The sequence below is a fragment of the Musca autumnalis genome, unplaced genomic scaffold (assembly GCF_047663935.1).
Source record: "Musca autumnalis isolate F117 unplaced genomic scaffold, ASM4766393v1 scaffold_2, whole genome shotgun sequence".
In the NCBI taxonomy this organism is placed as follows: domain Eukaryota; kingdom Metazoa; phylum Arthropoda; class Insecta; order Diptera; family Muscidae; genus Musca; species Musca autumnalis.
The window spans coordinates 89,536,324-89,553,662 of record NW_027411755.1 but is presented as its reverse complement, the minus strand read 5'-3'; the positions used below and the strand labels follow the sequence as shown (position 1 = coordinate 89,553,662).

General features: G+C 32.7%; 1 protein-coding gene across 2 annotated transcripts in view; it reads right to left on the bottom strand.

The window, feature by feature from the left end:
- Window positions 1-1,011: 1,011 nt before the first annotated feature.
- LOC141394202 (phospholipid-transporting ATPase VD) overlaps window positions 1,012-17,339 on the bottom strand; it is a 136,202-nt gene continuing 119,874 nt past the window's right edge. For both annotated transcript variants that reach the window (XM_073968178.1, XM_073968179.1), the window contains exon 16: window positions 1,012-2,543. In XM_073968178.1, coding sequence (XP_073824279.1) covers window positions 2,495-2,543 — 49 coding nt within the window. In that variant the 3' untranslated portion in view covers window positions 1,012-2,494. The remainder of the gene's footprint in view (window positions 2,544-17,339) is intronic.

The following is a 17,339-nucleotide window of genomic DNA, read 5'->3' as shown; positions in this document are numbered from 1 at the left end:
AGTGAATCCGGTCATAATCCACCATACTCAGGAAGACAAGATCTATCGATAGACAAAATATTAAAAAAATAAATCGAATTTCGGGAGTAATGTAAAGTTGTTCTCTATTGAAAATCGTTGTAAAATCATCAAAAACTTTTTTTGAAAATACAACCCGAATTTCATATTCCATTTACACCTGAAATCTTATTAAATAAACAATCCCAGCGAAATGTTCTATGCCAAAGATGCCATTCAATCATGGGTGCAAGTGATCGGCATGTCATCTTTTTAGCATCTTCATCGATGAATTTTATATGAGCGTGAACCCCAAAAGATATTATTAATTTTTGGATCCAAAGCGTGTCATTTACACCAATGCTTTGACAGGTCATTTTCACCAATGATTTGGCATGTCATTTCCACCAATGCTTCGGCATGTCATTTTCACCAACCCCTCGCAATGACATTATCATTACGACGAGAGTTTTAACAACATCAAGCCTATTGTAAATAATTAATCTTATATATTTAGAAAAATGTGTATAAATAAAAACACAAAATTCAACTCTTTTGGATCGATGGAATGGGTTCAAATGCTGATGAAAAGATCGGATATTTCACGACTTCCTTTACATGGGTTCAAATGCTGATGAAAAGATCGGATCTTTCACGACTTCGTTTGAACCAATGCAAAAGATGCCATGAAATCACGTCATGGCATGTAACCCCTTCCTTCAAATTTTGCTGGGATGCGATAGTACATAATTTAAGGCCTATTTTGCAATTTGATGTTTGGGGTGATTTTGCACTTTTAAAATACATCCCAACTTCAATTTGGGCCGTAAACGGATTTTTTGACCAATTTCCTTATTTGATGTGCGTTTGCTTAAGCAATTTTTCAATATAGAAAATACCCCAAATTTTGGGATACATTTTCGTTTGTTGCGCATTTTTCTGTAGTGCACTTTCTGTACGCCGAAACATGAATTTCGTTTTCAATTGAAATCTTGCATAAAAACAAAAAATATATTATATGATTTTAACGTTATTTTATTACTTTTCACTAAAATGAGTGTACAATCACAGCCGTTTACTATTTATTGTTTTTCTTTTCTTCTTCATCATTATTATTTCTATTTCCTTAACTTTTTAACTGTATTAGTTTAAATTTATTTTTATTATTTTTTAAAATAATTATTCTATTTATAAATAGGTTCAATGACTTAATACTACAAATTTATTGCCTTCAGACCAAAGTTGTGTTGAGAAATGAAATTACATATACATACATTTTTTTTGTTTTGATTTGTTTGCATTAAAAGTAGCTATCACATTTAATCCTATTTTTTCTTATAAGGTTGTCATGTCATTGAAATGAAAAATCACGATTGAAATTTTTATACACAACTTAAATCCAAAGACGAAATTATAAACTAATTGATTATTGAGGTTTATGTGCTGTACAATTTTTATAGTTGGGGCTAAATGTTGATGCTGAATATCTGCTGCTTGTTTAATTACATTATTATTTTTATTTAAATAAATTGGTTGAAACATCATTGCAAAACAATAAAAAAGGAAAGATGGTTGCTGATAAAATAGGTGTAGAATGTCTACAATATGAGCTTGTATTATCACCTCTATGGCAAATATGCAATTCCATTCGTTATAACTACACCGTCATGTTAAACGACAGCTTTCCTAAAGCATTTCCTTTTGTTTGAGAAGCGGAAAATAGTTTAGAAATGTATGTCAGTCAAAACGTATATTGTACATTGAGTGCATGTTTCATACTCAATTAATAGTAATTCGTTAGCTCAATTCATAAGTATTCCATAAGTCATTTCTGCGTTTCGAACAAATAGATTCTGCGTTGCTGTTGGTCGGATTCTAGGAAGAAATCACATTTGCGGATTGCATTAATTTTCTTTAGATAAAAAGTGAGCAAGATTCTTGTGGTTCAAACCTTTAAATATAGGAAATATGTTTTTAAAATCTATCAATTTGTTTCTATTTATTAACTAATCAATCCCACAGGATATCACATTCACCACACAGTATTTCGACAACCCTAAATTAACAAGACACCGTTTATAATTGCAGAAAGTGAATTTCCCTATATAAGTATGTGCCAACAAATTATTTTACTCTTATGATCTACAGCATGACAATGGTAATACTTAAGCATTGAGCCGTAGATATATAAAATTATATATAATCTTTGCCCCTCGATAATACATAATACATTTTTGTTAATAATAAGTACTCTTAATAAATTAATATACAATAATACAGAAAGTTGTAATTTTTGGACATTCATTTTCTATTAAAAATATATTAATTTAACTTTTTAGCAAATAATTTTCATATATTAGTAAAGGCGGCGTATCGGGCAGGATATTTCATTTAACATTACAATATTAAAAAAAATTAACAAATAATTGTATGTATATAAAAAGTCGTTGGTATATTGTTTATAGCTTACATAAATTATATCAGTAATAAGTAATAATCAGGTAATTGATGTTATAATCTGATTCTTAGACCCATAATCGGTGATTCTGAAATGAGCAAAATAAAAGTTTATTATAAATCAATTAGAATGATACAAAAATTAGAATGTGATAGAAAAATTATTATAAAGCATATTTTATTTTTTCGGCTTCAGGTCACTAAAAAGAACAAAATCCACCACGATTTCAATATAATATGGCGAGATTTATTCTAGACCAAATTGCTTGAAAATTTCCAAATAACATCACAATATCTGTCCAGTTTTGTGTTTGGTGAGTCAAATCGGGCAAAATAATATATGAAAGCTATATTCAAATCTGAACTTGCAATTTGCAAAACTTATTTCTAGTCCGAATTCTGTAACATTTTCCAATTTGCATCAAAATTGGAGAGAATTTCCGTGTTTGATGCACCAAGTACCTCAAATCGGCCAAATATATACATATATGGGCGCTATTTCCAATTCTGAAGCAATATTGATATGATTTGCCAAAAATGTTTTCCAAATATCCAAATCTGAACCAATATAACTTGGCAAACTTGTTTCTAGACCGAATATTGTCACATTTACGTCACACATACGTATATGGGAGCTATGTATATATGAACCGATATTAACCAACTTTGGCAGATTAGTTTAGGCCCATTATAAACATATGCACCGAATTTTAAAGGTCTTGCTTGCCCTTGTGATTTGTTGTTTCAAAACCCTGGCTTTGGCCCAATAGTGCAGTGTGGTCTAGGGTATAAAAAGAAATGCTTTAGCTCAACAATAAATAACTATAACATTTTAATTAATTTCTCGTTGGAGTCGAGCTTAATGACCGATGATTTTTTGCAGTTCAGCAGACATATCGGCTGTGGAGAGGCTTCTCTGTCATCGAACTTTTCATTTTTCAAATGCAAATTGTTTTTTCAGTGATGAGCTTTTTTCTCATTTAACCTTTTTAGCCCAGTCAAAATTTACATTCAAATAGCAAAAATTCCCACAAAGCTCAATTTTGGTGGAGAGCTAGAGTTGGTCATTCATTAGAAGCCACATCGTAAAAGTCCCCATCGATCCCATGTGTTCAAAAAAAGTTATTCGGGGTCAAAGGCCAGATTTTGGGACTTTTTTGGTTTTTTATCATATCACAAAAATGATTATAAAGAGAAACTTGTAGACTTCTACGAGATTGGTCTTTAAATTATCGGCTTAGGACCTACGGTCCCTGAGATAAGAGTCGCGCAATATAGAAAATGCAAAAAAAAACAATAGCCAACTGTGTGGTAGTTTACCTGTCGGCATTCTTTTGCAATTATTTCGAAACTCGTATTTTCTACCAAAAAGTGTCTGAAGAAGTTGTAGGCTACTAAATTTCATATAAGATTGTTCTTTACAGCATCCGCCAAAGAGTTGCCGTTCTTAAGATACGAATTAAACAATACACAATGTGCATTCACCTAAGAGGAAATAAACGTGACGTGATTGTTTTTTGTAAGTACAAGCGCTACTATTTTAAAAAAAAAATTGTAAGAAATCCTATTTTTCGCGAATCCGTTAAGACTTTTCATAAGTATTTTTCCATCATCGCACAGTGGATCCACCCATTGGCCAAAAATAAAAAAATAAATGTCAAAATTTTGGTACAACATCTGGCAACTCTGACATGGACCTTTTTCAACATATATAAATTTTTGTTTCATTCGAACGCGATCTTCTTAAGAATAGCTTCAAAAGTCAGAACATTTGACTAATATTTTTTGTTGTGAGTACAATCTATATTTTAAGTGCAAGTAAATGTATTCAAAATATCGCGAAACTAATACGTATAGCAAAATATTATAGTGGATTTTGAAGGGGGAGGTAATAGCTTAATTTTCATTAAAAAATAGTGTTTTAGCGTGTTGTGGAATTCTAGTTAGCTGCATATTTTCTTAGTGTATTTTGTAATGCCAATTCGACCATATACCTACATTTGACCTAAGGTTTTAGTAATGATGTCCACCAGTGCCCACCTCGGGAATAATTTTCCAAATTAGGTCATGGGTTTAAGATTATTCAGTATTAAAAACAGCTGCCATCTAGTGCCAGACTATAAATGGTGGGCCGCTGACTAAAGCTGCCCTAGAATAGGGTTTCTATGGATATATTGGCGTAGAACTCTGTTATCTGACCACGTACATTAACATAATTGGTGTCAGTGGCAAGATGAAGAAATCTTCTTCCAAATTTGTCTTACGTTGGCGGTACGTGCCATCCAGGAAGAACGCTATAAGATCTATATTAAAAATTTTACGAATTTTCAGACAAAAGTTTTGATTTTTTTTTAATCCGCTAAATTGGTTGGAGATTGTTTTGTTTTGGAGATTATTTTGTTTCCCCAAGCCTATTTTTGCATCATAAGATAATCGGGACCTTTGTTCATGTCATTTTGTATTAACAGCATAAAACAATTCTTACCGTATACCCCCTCCCGAGGGGAAAGGGGGAGAATGTTACGCTCGTGGTTTCTTAAAACACTCTTTGCAGCAGCACAAAGCTGTAACCAGCGCATTGACTTGATATTTACACGGAAAATATTTTTGGCCACTTTCTCCATACAAGTGGATCCATTGTGCATCGCAAATTGTAACAATTTTGTAAACAGTAATAGGATATTGCAGCTTACTATATAAAGCAGCGATTTTTTTTAATTTGTTCTAATTACTAAATTTGAAACGCCTATATCTTTTATGCGCAACGGTCGAAATTAGTTACAACAAGTAAAAAATTGTTAAATTCGGCTGGGCCGTACTTTTTATAACCTCCACCATAAAATATTCTTTACTAAAATGGAATAATTTGCTTCTTTCCCTGTCCACAGTTTAGGGCGCAAAAGTTTACGACCATTTTTGGGTTGGAAAGTTTCGTGACTTCAGAGAACCTTAAACTTTAGGTGGTTTCGTTAAAAAATGTTGTCAAAACGCTGAAAACACAGAAAATCGGGACCTATATTGACAACTTTTGTTGGGGAAGTGTTGTGCACAATATATGCTTAAAATGTCAAATTAAAGCAAGTTCGGCGAAGAAATCAAGCTAAAATGCTCAAAATACCGCAAATCGGGAGATGTGCTTAAATTGGGCCTATACCAAAAAGAGAAAAGTTGTATTGAGAACGGTAGTTCCGTCAAACAATGTAGCTAAAACCGTCAAAATATCGAAAATCGAGAGGTACCGTTATATGGGGGCTCAGCACAACGTTAGCCAATGTTCACATTTTTTGTTAGAGAAGTTTTTAACTACTTTTAATCATATAAGCAAAACGACATTCAATTTTAACCGAAAATCTAGATAAAAACTAAAAACCTGAAATTGGTGCTACCCAGGGTTTAAAAGCCAGCATCTAAAAAAACATTAGCCTTAACTGTACACTTCAACTGCTACACAATATTGACACACACGACTAAATAAGCGACCGAACGCATATTTATTTTTGTACATGTTTGCTTATTTCGTTTTTACGCAAAATCTTTTTTTCGTTAGTCATAATCGACAACCACGCTAAATATTTTGCAGTCGGCGGACCATTCGTCGCAGCGAATTAGCATCTGAGTGTGGTTTTGTGATTAGAGTTGCCAACGCAGTTATAAAAAAGGTGTAATTTAATGTCAAAATGCCTGCATCATATGGTAGAACCTTAAGAATACTAATTATTATTGTTTAAAAACACTGTGCAACACTGGAAATGCAAACAACTTCTAATGGGCATTTTCTGAAAGTACATATTGAGACTACAAAAACCTTAATTGGGTTTTGTGTTCTTAGATCGGGTTTAGATTTTAGGGCCTCATCTAAACCGCCCTAAAATGAACCTTTTTTCCAGTATTCGGACCTCTATCTCCGAAACTAATAAGAACTTTGCTTTGCAGTCTTCAGCAATATTGTAGGCCTAAATTAGTAGAACTTATGTGTCAAACAGATGAACTAAGAAAAGCTGCATCTAGCGCATCAAACTCGTTAAAATATAGAAAAGTTTACATAATTTCTGAAATTCTCGTCAGTAACAACTAAACTGTTGGAAGTTGAAACAAGTAACCACTCTAAAAATTTTCCAAATATTGTGACCATCAATTCTTCCTAACATTCTGAACCTCTAAAATTGTTATTTCAAGTTGTTAAAGGGGTATTTCATAACATACCTTTTACAAAACTTATTTCAAACAATGTTCACACAGGCTGTTTATTCTCATGTTGGGGATTTTAAAGAATTATTGAAATATTTACCAAATTGTTGTTGAAAAATTTGCTACAAACAAGGCGATAGAGGCATTTTACAACAATATAATGTTCTGAAGAGTTGTGTATTACATTCCAGAGAATATTTTCCCAAAAGGTAACATTAAGAAGAATTTAGCATTTTGGGAGATACGCTGCGAAATATACACAAATTATAGAATTTTTAGATATATTATGAAATTTGATTCAATAAATCGAGTTTTTCGAGTTCACTATTCCTCCAAATATTTTCTTCTTGCTCTTATCTACAAGTTTGCTGCAGATGTCAAAACAAGATTCGTATTGGTTTCAGAGATACAGCCCCGATTTGTTTTAAAAATTCGATCTTTAACCATGTTTAGATGAGGCCATAAAAACCGAACCCGATCTAAGAAAACAAAACCCAAATATGGTTTTTGCCTATTGGTCCTCTACTTTCATAAAATTCTGGACAGAAGTTGTTTGCACGCGATTGGCTCAAAAATGTTGCACAGTGAAATAAAAAATATATATTGAACGGCTTCACCAAAAAATCGCAAGGCCTTTGAAAGTGGAATTAATTATATCGTGATTTTAATGCATTACACTGGTAACCCTGATCTCAAAAACAATTGTTTGCTGAAAACCTGGCTAAGCCGTTGAAATTTTGTTGCTTATTCTCTTTTCTGATATGTGTTGATCATGTGTGCTGCAAAATATGAGTATGCGTGTGCGATGCTATGTTATTATAGCGACAATATCAAATAGCATCAGTATCGCTAGTAATATTTTTGTGAAATTTGTTGCTACATGTTGCCGTTGTTCATTGTTGCTAAACAGATTTCGAAGAAATTTGACAATGACAATAATGTTGACAATTTTTGTTGGAGACGTTTTGTGGCAGCTGGGAAACTCGCATGTGACATAACAGGTAGTTCGGTCAACAAATGTAGCTAAAATACTGAAATTCCTTACGGGTAATTCAGTCAACAAATGTAAATACCTGAAAATACCGAAAATGGGGAGGTACCATTATATAGGGGCTATACCTTAACATTGACCTATGTTGACAGTTTTAGTGCAATAGTGTTGTGACCTTTAAGAATCTTAAAAGCGAAATTACATCTGTTCGGTTAAAAATTGTAGCTAAAACCCTCAAAATACAAAAATCGGGGGTACCGTTCCACGGGGGCTACACCTAAAAATAGACCTATGTTGACAGTTATTGGTGGAGTAGTTTTATGACCCCTAAGAACCGTAAATGTCAAATTACAGTTCGGTTAAAAATTGTGGCTAAAACCTTCAAAATACCGAAAAGCGGGAGGTACCGTTATATGGGGGCTATACCTAAACATGGACCTATGTTGACAGTTTTTGGTGCAGTAGTGTTGTGACCCCTAAGAACCTTAACTGTCAAATTACAGCTAGTTCGGTTTAAAAATGTAGCTAAAACCATCTAAGTATCGAAAATAGGGTGGTACCGTTATATGGGGGCTATGTTGACAGTTTTTAGTGGAGTAGTGTTGTGATCTTTAGGAACCTTAAATGCGAAATTACAGGTAGTTCGGTTAAAATTTGTAGCTAAAACCCTCAAAATACCGAAAATCTGGAGGTACCGTTATATGGGGGTTATACCTAAAAATTGACCTATGTTAACAGTTTTTGGTGGAGTAGTTTTGTGACCCCTAAGAACCTTAAATGTCAAATTACAGCTAGTTTGGTTGAAAAATGTAGCTAAAACCAATAAAATACCGAAAATCGAGAGGTACCGTTATATGGGGGCTATACCTAAACATGGACCTATGTTGAAAGTTTTTAGTGTAGTAGTGTTTTGATCTTTAAGAACCTTAAATGCGAAATTACAGCTAGTTCGGTAAAAATTGTAGTTAAAACCCTCAAAATACCGAAAATCTGGAGGTACAATTATATGGGGACTATACCTAAACGTGGACCTATATAGCCCATCTTCGAACATGACCTGCCTACGGAAAAAATATGCCCGGGTGCAAAATTCCAGATCTCTAGCTCAATTTTTGCGGGCGCTAGAGTGATTACAACAGACGGACATGTCTAGATCGACTCAGAATTTTATCCTGACCAAGAATATACATACAGTTGCGAAAACAATAATAGCACCACCGTTAACAATTTGTTCACCACTACAAAAAACAATCAAGATTGTTGTTGTTTTCACTAATGTTGTTTTTAGGTGCATATCCTAAGGTGTCTCCTTTTATAAAAAGAAAAAACTTATATTCACATTATTATAAATATTTGATTTTGGCAGCTTTAACCAAAAACTACCCAAAAAGAGGCGAAAAAAATAATAGCACCATTTACATATTCTATAGAAAATATTTTACTTTATGCACATTTTCTTAGATTTAAACACTTGTTTGACTTATTTAACATTAATTTCAATTTTTTTGACATTCTACCTTCAAAAAATACGATGTTTTAAATTACAATAGGTCGTAAAAGGTCCTACAGTGCAGAGAAGCCCAAAATAATGAACAACACCTCTGTTGATAGCAAAGTTTTACAGATAAGTTGACACATTTGTTTGAAAATCTATGAAAATGATCCATCACGCTATTAACTGTAAAGAAAATGCGTAAAGTATTAGAATTAATTGATCCCCGACACAACATCAGGTAAAAATTTTCATCTGAAATGCAAATAGGTACTATTTCGAAGGTCCTAGTAGCCTATAAAAACACCATATTGTATCGGAAGCAGTACAGAAACTTCGCAAATATCTCAGATAAGATCATTTAAAAGCACACAGTTCCAGGAAACGTCATAATTTTAACGGATTACACTATACAGAGCCGAAAAATAGTCACAATGAATTTTTACATTTGCAAGACCAACTGTGGGGCAATATTTTATGTAGTTGTGGTTATAAATATTTATGTTTGGACGAAAATAATTTCATTTCTCAGTTACATGCTCTCAAAAAACTCTAAATAGAACCAAAAATATACAGCAAAAACCATTATGAAAGAACTGTTTAACCGTAATAGTATAGAGCTGATTTTGTCGTTAGAGACTAAAGGTAAGGTCACATTAGGCAAATATTTGGTACAAATTCGTTTTCCCATTTTTGCCCAAACAAATGTGAATTTCATACAAAATTTTATTTGTGTTCACATTACAAGCAAATATTTTACACATTTTGTTTGTTCAAACAGTGACAAATAACGAAATGGGCAAACATGTTTGCCGTGTGTTCACATTTGAAGAGATATGTTCACCCAGAAATTGTTTGAGCAAACTGCCAGCAAATATAAAATTATTTGGCCGAGAAAAATAGAGAGAAATAATAAAAATGGCGTTGTGTTTATTGTTTGTTGTGGAGAAGGCAAATCAAAGACCACATGTTTGGCAATGAGTGCCTTGTCGGAATGAGTTCATTTGTGTATTGTTGCGAATTTATGTGAATTATGGCACATTGTGCCTTGGAAAATTATTTTTATAAACAGCTTTCAATTTTGTTTATTATGAATTCATATTTGTATTTAAATGTTGTCAACGTAGTATTTCAACCAAAAGGGTGCAGACAGTTTACCATGAAAACGTTTTCTATTAATGAAAATAATATACAGGTTATCAAGATAATGTTTTTAAACATAGAAAACGAAGTTTTTTTGTATTGACTTATGAAAATTAAATTTTTTTATAAAAAAATCGCGCTTTTTGTAAAATTAGTTTGTGAAGATAATATTGGGCGTATAAATAAAAATCCATGTATAACAATAATAACCAAATGAAAAACAGTGTCAAATTCAATATGCGGCACTTTGTTTGGCTTCTTCAAAATTTTTCGAAAAAATTCACATTTTACCGCAGCTATTTACAGCTTGCCACGGTAATATTTTTAAAAGAAAGAAGATTTTTTGTACTGATTTATTAATGTTGACAGATAATCGGGATTAAAACGTCGGTTGTTGTTTTCAAGACAGTATTGGATGTATAAATAACAAAACTAAATCCGCGTAGCAGTACAATTATAACCACTACCAATAATTACGTCACAATTACTATTGTAATGTATGCCAATACATCTAATAATTTCTGAGATTTTGCGTTTTTCTAAAACCCACCATTTTTGATGCACATCCGGTTTCAGTAGCACCCATCAAAAATATGTCTATATACATCTATTTCAAACAGATTCTTCACGAACCGCGGATGTGCCTCCACATTCTATTTTTGGTAAAATCGCGTATAAAGGATTCCATTTATGTAAGAAATGTTAAAGAAAATCGCGGTTTAATACGCCGATTCGTCAAAATACATTTTTGCCGATTTTCGTATTTTCAAGGTATCTATATCCGCGGTTTTAGTCGATGGATTCGATCGCGGAAGGTCTCATTAGATCCGTCGCGTAAAAAAAACTAAATTCACGCGGGGTACAAAGGAAATTGAATAACACTTGTAAATTTTAAACTCAAAAAATAGGTTTTTTTTAAAAACCCCGAAATTCCGGCTTCAAAATGTCAGCATAAATTTTAGGTGGATGCAGTGGATATATCGAAATGATTCACTAGTATCACATTGCCCATGAAGTATTCTTTGAGTCTTTCTTTGAGCATATGTCTATAAAATGTAAGGTTAAGCCAGAAATCAGAAGGGAGCATAAAAAACTTGTTGGCTTCAACCCATTTTTAGCTATTTTTCTACATTGATGCCAACACAGCTTCCACGTAAATTAATTTTTATGGTCGACCTTATGGATATAGATTTTCAATCATACTATATAGAATATGTTAGCAGTTCGCGAATTCTGAATGGGTGAAACTCGGATTCATCGATTGTAAAACATTTTTGTTTCTTTAAATCCCTCACCTCCCATTTATTTATTTCTTTATTCACTAATTATTGACTTCGTATTATATATTTTCAAGAAATTTCGTCATTTTATGGTCATATGCCCCTTTTTAATATGTGACAACAAGGTGTTTCAGCAGATGTTTGCTCTTACAAACAAATTGTAAGACCAAATAAATGTTTGTCAAAAAAGGAGGAAAATATTTGCTGAACGGTGTTCACATTAAAAGCAATTTGGTTAAATTTTTGTTTGCTTCCAAATAGTATTGTTTTCCCAAAATCAGCTGTTTTCTTGTTTGCCTTTGAAAAATATTTGCTGGTCAAATTGTGGCAAACAAATATTTGTCACTTTTGAGCAAATATTTGCCTAATGTGACCTTACCTTAAGCTCTATACATGACAACAAAACTGTGAAGAAGTAACTTATTCTCGTTGGAATCCTAGAAAATATGACTCTATTTCATTTAGAAAATAAAATGGCACTAGTTTGGTCCTTTCAAAAGGATATGAACAGTAATTAACTGGGTTATAATCTGGAAGAAAGTCAAAGGAATTGTCTTATAGAAGTTCTGAGGTCATTTTAAAGGGTTGCGCGTTGTCCCTAGACTATGACAACTCGACAAAGTGTTAGCTAAGGTCAATAAGACAACTACAGCATCAAAACCAAAGGCCAGAAAAACATTTTGGATAGTTATTTAGAGGTCCTTTAAGAATAATCCTGAGAAAAATACCAGAATCCGCTTGTTCGATACCAAGCCTAACCCGAGCCGTTGCTATCGAATTCAACTGAACAATAAATGAGTATGCACTTGTTTCTCTTGATGTGCTACTATTCTTGAGCAATAAAGTGTAAACATTTGTGCAATTTCTATCAGTTTAAGAAAATTTTTAATCGTGGTGCTATTATTTTTTTCGCCTATTTTTTGGGGTTTTTGTAAAAATTGGTTAATTTTTTTAGAAAGTGTCGAAAACAATTATCATTTTTGTTAGTTTTAAATTCTTTAGAGTCTATTAGTTCTAAAAACGCATGAAACGGTTAGCAAATTTGCACATGTAAATAAGAATCCTCCAAACCAGATTTGTAGGAGGTGGTGCTATTATTTTTTTCGCAGCTGTATATACTTTATAGGGTCGTAAGTTATTATTTCAATGCGTTACAAACGGAAAACAAACGTTATATACCCTCCATACTATGGTGGAGGGTATAAAAACAGGGGGGTTACTCTGTATTGCGATGCGTAAGAAAAATTGGACCGGATTAAGTAATTGATACTCTCTAATCCGTTTTCGTATCTCCTTTCGCAACCAGTTTACGCAAATCTAGCATCACCGTACTCTGTAATACAAAAGCGTATGTCAAACTCTTGCGTTAAGCGCAAATATCTTGCGCTAACAATACAGCACACGCAAAGGAAGCGAAACATGTATGTACCCAGCAACCCAATCGTACCGATATCGTAACGAAATCGGAACAAAATTCGGACGTTACGTCCGATATCTGATCCGAAATCGTAACGATATCTTAACGAAAGTTGTATGAAGTGGTTGACATAATTTCGGAACGAAATGTCGTAACGAAATCGGATCGATTTCGGTCAGAATTCGCAACGAAATCCGAAGAAAATCCTTGGGAAATTTGGAATTCGATTTTTTTCCTAAGAATTTTCGTACAGATTTCTGAACGATTTCGGAATAATGTCCTATGAAAATCTGAGGTACCTTCCGAACTTTCGTAAAGAATTCTGGAATAATTTAGTATGATTATCGAAGGAAAAAAATTTTCTCTGATGCCTATTTTTATTCATCAATTTTCTTTGTTATGTTTTTTATTGGAAGATTATAATTTCAAAGGTATCTAATGATTTTCAATGTTGTTATCATTTTGTAGTTATAGTAGAACAAGGTAAACTTTGTGTACGAATATGTTAAGTCTATCAGCACTATCTTGAATTATTACACTCCACGTCAGTAGAATAGAACACCTACATTTTTGTTAATGTTAGCTTATTTATCCCAAAACGAATGAATCTGCGTTTTCAATCTTGTGGGGATGTAAAGTCGATAATGTTCCATATCAAACACAGAAAAAATTATGTTTCTAGTTCTTCGCGAAATGATTTTCTGATCATTTTTCCGATAGTACTATGAAAAATAGGCATTTATTTTTGGTCATCAGGATAGAACAGTCACTTTATTTTCGCGAATTTTTGAGATATTAAAGCCGAATTTTCTTTCAGTCGATAAAGCAAGGCTTTCTAATCATTTTTTACCAAAGAAAACCTATAAATTATTCCGCGGACACCGAAATAACAGCGTTAAAGGGTTTAATTTGACAGATATTGGAAACATCTCGGAATATCAATAGGAGTCGCGCAATTATGTCATATTTCTTCACAACAAGATAGAATATGACACAGACAACCTCGACGGATACATTCGAGTGCTGCGGATGCTGATAACATGGAACATTTTCAAAATAAGTATGAAAAACGTCAAAATTTCTTATAAAAACCATGATGATTTGTTCAATAAAATGATTTTTCCGCGAACATGTCTGCCATTTAATGGTTTGGAAATATGCCCCAGATTTAGAGGAAAATAATCTGATATGAAAATAACCGCTATTTAATACACTGAGGGAAATTTTAGCACATTTTTCAAATTGAACACCATGGTAGAACAAGAAAAGGTAGCAGCAATACCCAGCTGACTGAACTGGGTTGTAGTGTTAGTGTCAAATTTCATATGACATTTTATACATTTATTTCTATTTCGATTAGGGACATATATTTTTTGAGAAAAAAAAATATATCATTCGGAAAAAACCATTTCCCAGAAAGACTTCTTCATATCAATGATATGTAACCTCCTCCAAGTTCGAACGATAAGCCGCGCAGTAAATCGCCGCTTGTAGAGGCGATACAACGTTTGTTAATATGTGAGGTACATGGCAGAACTACCAGCTAGTGGTATCACACCAGCTGATCGAATATGAAAAGTCAAATTCCTTTATAAAAAAAATTGTTTGTTCTAATTTCCCCAACAACATAAAGAAAGTTTTGACATAACATATTCAAAATTTGACGATGCCACTACCTGTGTAATTGTGCCATGGTGAGGTATTTTGTTAAAATTTAAAAAATAAAGCCCTAATAAACATGTGCTCCTTTGATTTCTAAAACAAAACATTGAAACAGCTTCTCCTTTTTCTATGAATTTCCAGCGACCCCAAACTTTTCTGCAAGAATTCTACTTTCTGCGAGAATTTATGCATTTAGTGGAATGATGTGGAAACATAAAAATCGAAAATGTAACGAATTTTCATTCATGTTTTCCAAAATATTCAACCAAATGTGAAAAATTATTAGTTTTTTAAATTCCAATAATTTATAGACATTTCCTTGTTTTGTTTACAAATACAACTGGCAGTAACGTTACAAACAAAAACAAATTCCTTTGTGGTTGTTGTTCGAGTTGTATTTGTTGTAGTATTAACTTTACCTTGTATTTGTTCTACCATGATTGAACACACCCTTTGGATTTTGAATTTTATATGTGTTCTTATTTCGGTGTTATGCTCCAATATAAATGGACCAGTTTATGCTCTCCATACCGGATTTACGAATTAGTAGTTTTTTTAACTGAAATCGCAAATGTAAAAGCCCCGTTTTCGCGGGAAAACACAGTCATGGAAATTGAGGTTTTAGGTTTCGTATGTTGTTTTATAAGGTACTAAAATTTCCCTCAGTGTATTAAATAGCGGTTATGTTCATATCAGATTATTTTCCTCTAAATCTGGGGCATATTTCCAAACCATTAAATGGCAGACATGTTCGCGGAAAAATCATTTTATTGAACAAATCATCATGGTTTTTATAAGAAATTTTGACGTTTTTCATACTTATTTTGAAAATGTTCCATGTTATCAGCATCCGCAGCACTCGAATGTATCCGTCGAGGTTGTCTGTGTCATATTCTATCTTGTTGTGAAGAAATATGACATAATTGCGCGACTCCTATTGATATTCCGAGATGTTTCCAATATCTGTCAATTTAAACCCTTTAACGCTGTTATTTCGGTGTCCGCGGAATAATTTATAGGTTTTCTTTGGTGAAAAATGATTAGAAAGCCTTGCTTTATCGACTGAAAGAAAATTCGGCTTTAATATCTCAAAAATTCGCGAAAATAAAGTGACTGTTCTATGCTGATGACCAAAAATAAATGCCTATTTTTCATAGTACTATCGGAAAAATGATCAGAAAATCATTTCGCGAAGAACTAGAAACATAATTTTTCCTGTGTTTGATATGGAACATTATCGACTTTACATCCCCACAAGATTGAAAACGCAGATTCATTCGTTTTGGGATAAATAAGCTAACATTAACAAAAATGTAGGTGTTCTATTCTACTGACGTGGAGTGTATATGTTGCATTTATATTTAAAATATTTAAAAACTGTATATGTATTTTATAACCAACCATTTTGTTTTTCGACAACAAACTAAAATGTTGCTTGTTTGATATATACAAAAGGTGGTTGTTGTGCGAAGGGAAATTTGTTTCCGACATATCGATCCGAATTCGTAACGAAATCCGAAGAAAAACATTAGCATATTCGAAGGGAAATTTACTTCCGACACTTTCTCCGAAATCGGAACGAAATCTGAACGAATTCCCCTACGAAAAATCGTATAGAAATCGAAACGAAATCTGAACGATTTTGCTTCCGAAATTGTTCCGATATGTCGGACATCCGACATTTTGTTTGCTGGGTAGACGCATATTCTCAATTTCCTTACGTTTATGAAATGTCTTGTACTACAACTGAAGATATAACCAGCAAAATTAAATGGAAGTGCTTCTATGTGAAATAATGATATCACTGATTCTTTTGAATGAGTTCAAATGAAGTCGAGAAAGATCCGATCTTTACCTCGAATTATCATGAGTTCGAATGGAGTTGTGCAAAATCCATCTCATCGAATTTTCATGAATGCAAATGTAGTGGTGAAAGATCCGATCTTTGTCATAATATCGTCATGAATTTAAATAAATTGATAAGTACCCGTACAATAAATGATCAAATAATCGTGTACCCGAATAATTGTTTACTTGCAAAAGTAATTGTTACAATTAAAATAAAAGTCAGATGAAGAAAAGTCAGATTGTGGCAAAATTTACATATTTTAATAAAAAATACTATGAAAAAAAAAGAAAAATATATTTTGTGTTTGGAAACCTGTTTCATTTTGTGGAATTAAATTGAAAAAAAAACGGAACCCCAAGTGGAATGAAATGTCTTGCAGCCATCGGAAGGATAACTATGATTTTGGCAGATCAATATAATATACATATTAAAAAACACATAATGATAATAATCTTGAAAATTACATAAAAATAAAGAAAAATGACATCATTTGTGTATTGTATTCAACAAATTACATAATTGATCCGCAAATTGTATTGCTGATTGTTGGAAATCCATATCCAATGCATTGCACTATAGGTAACTTGCTTAAACATTTTGGGTAGCGACCAAAAAAACACAAAAAGTCAGAAATAAATATTTTATTTTTCTTAAACTCACTTCATATAGACTTATACTAAATTGGCCGTGATTTTGCCACCTAGAACACATTACTGAACACATTGCATTGGTATTACTAGGTTTCAAAACCCGAGATTTATTTAGGTTACTTCTCAATAAAAAGTCTTAAAATTGTGGAAATTTGGTTTGAGGAAATAAACAATAAATGTAAAAAATATTGGCGTTTACAGTTTCATTGCAAG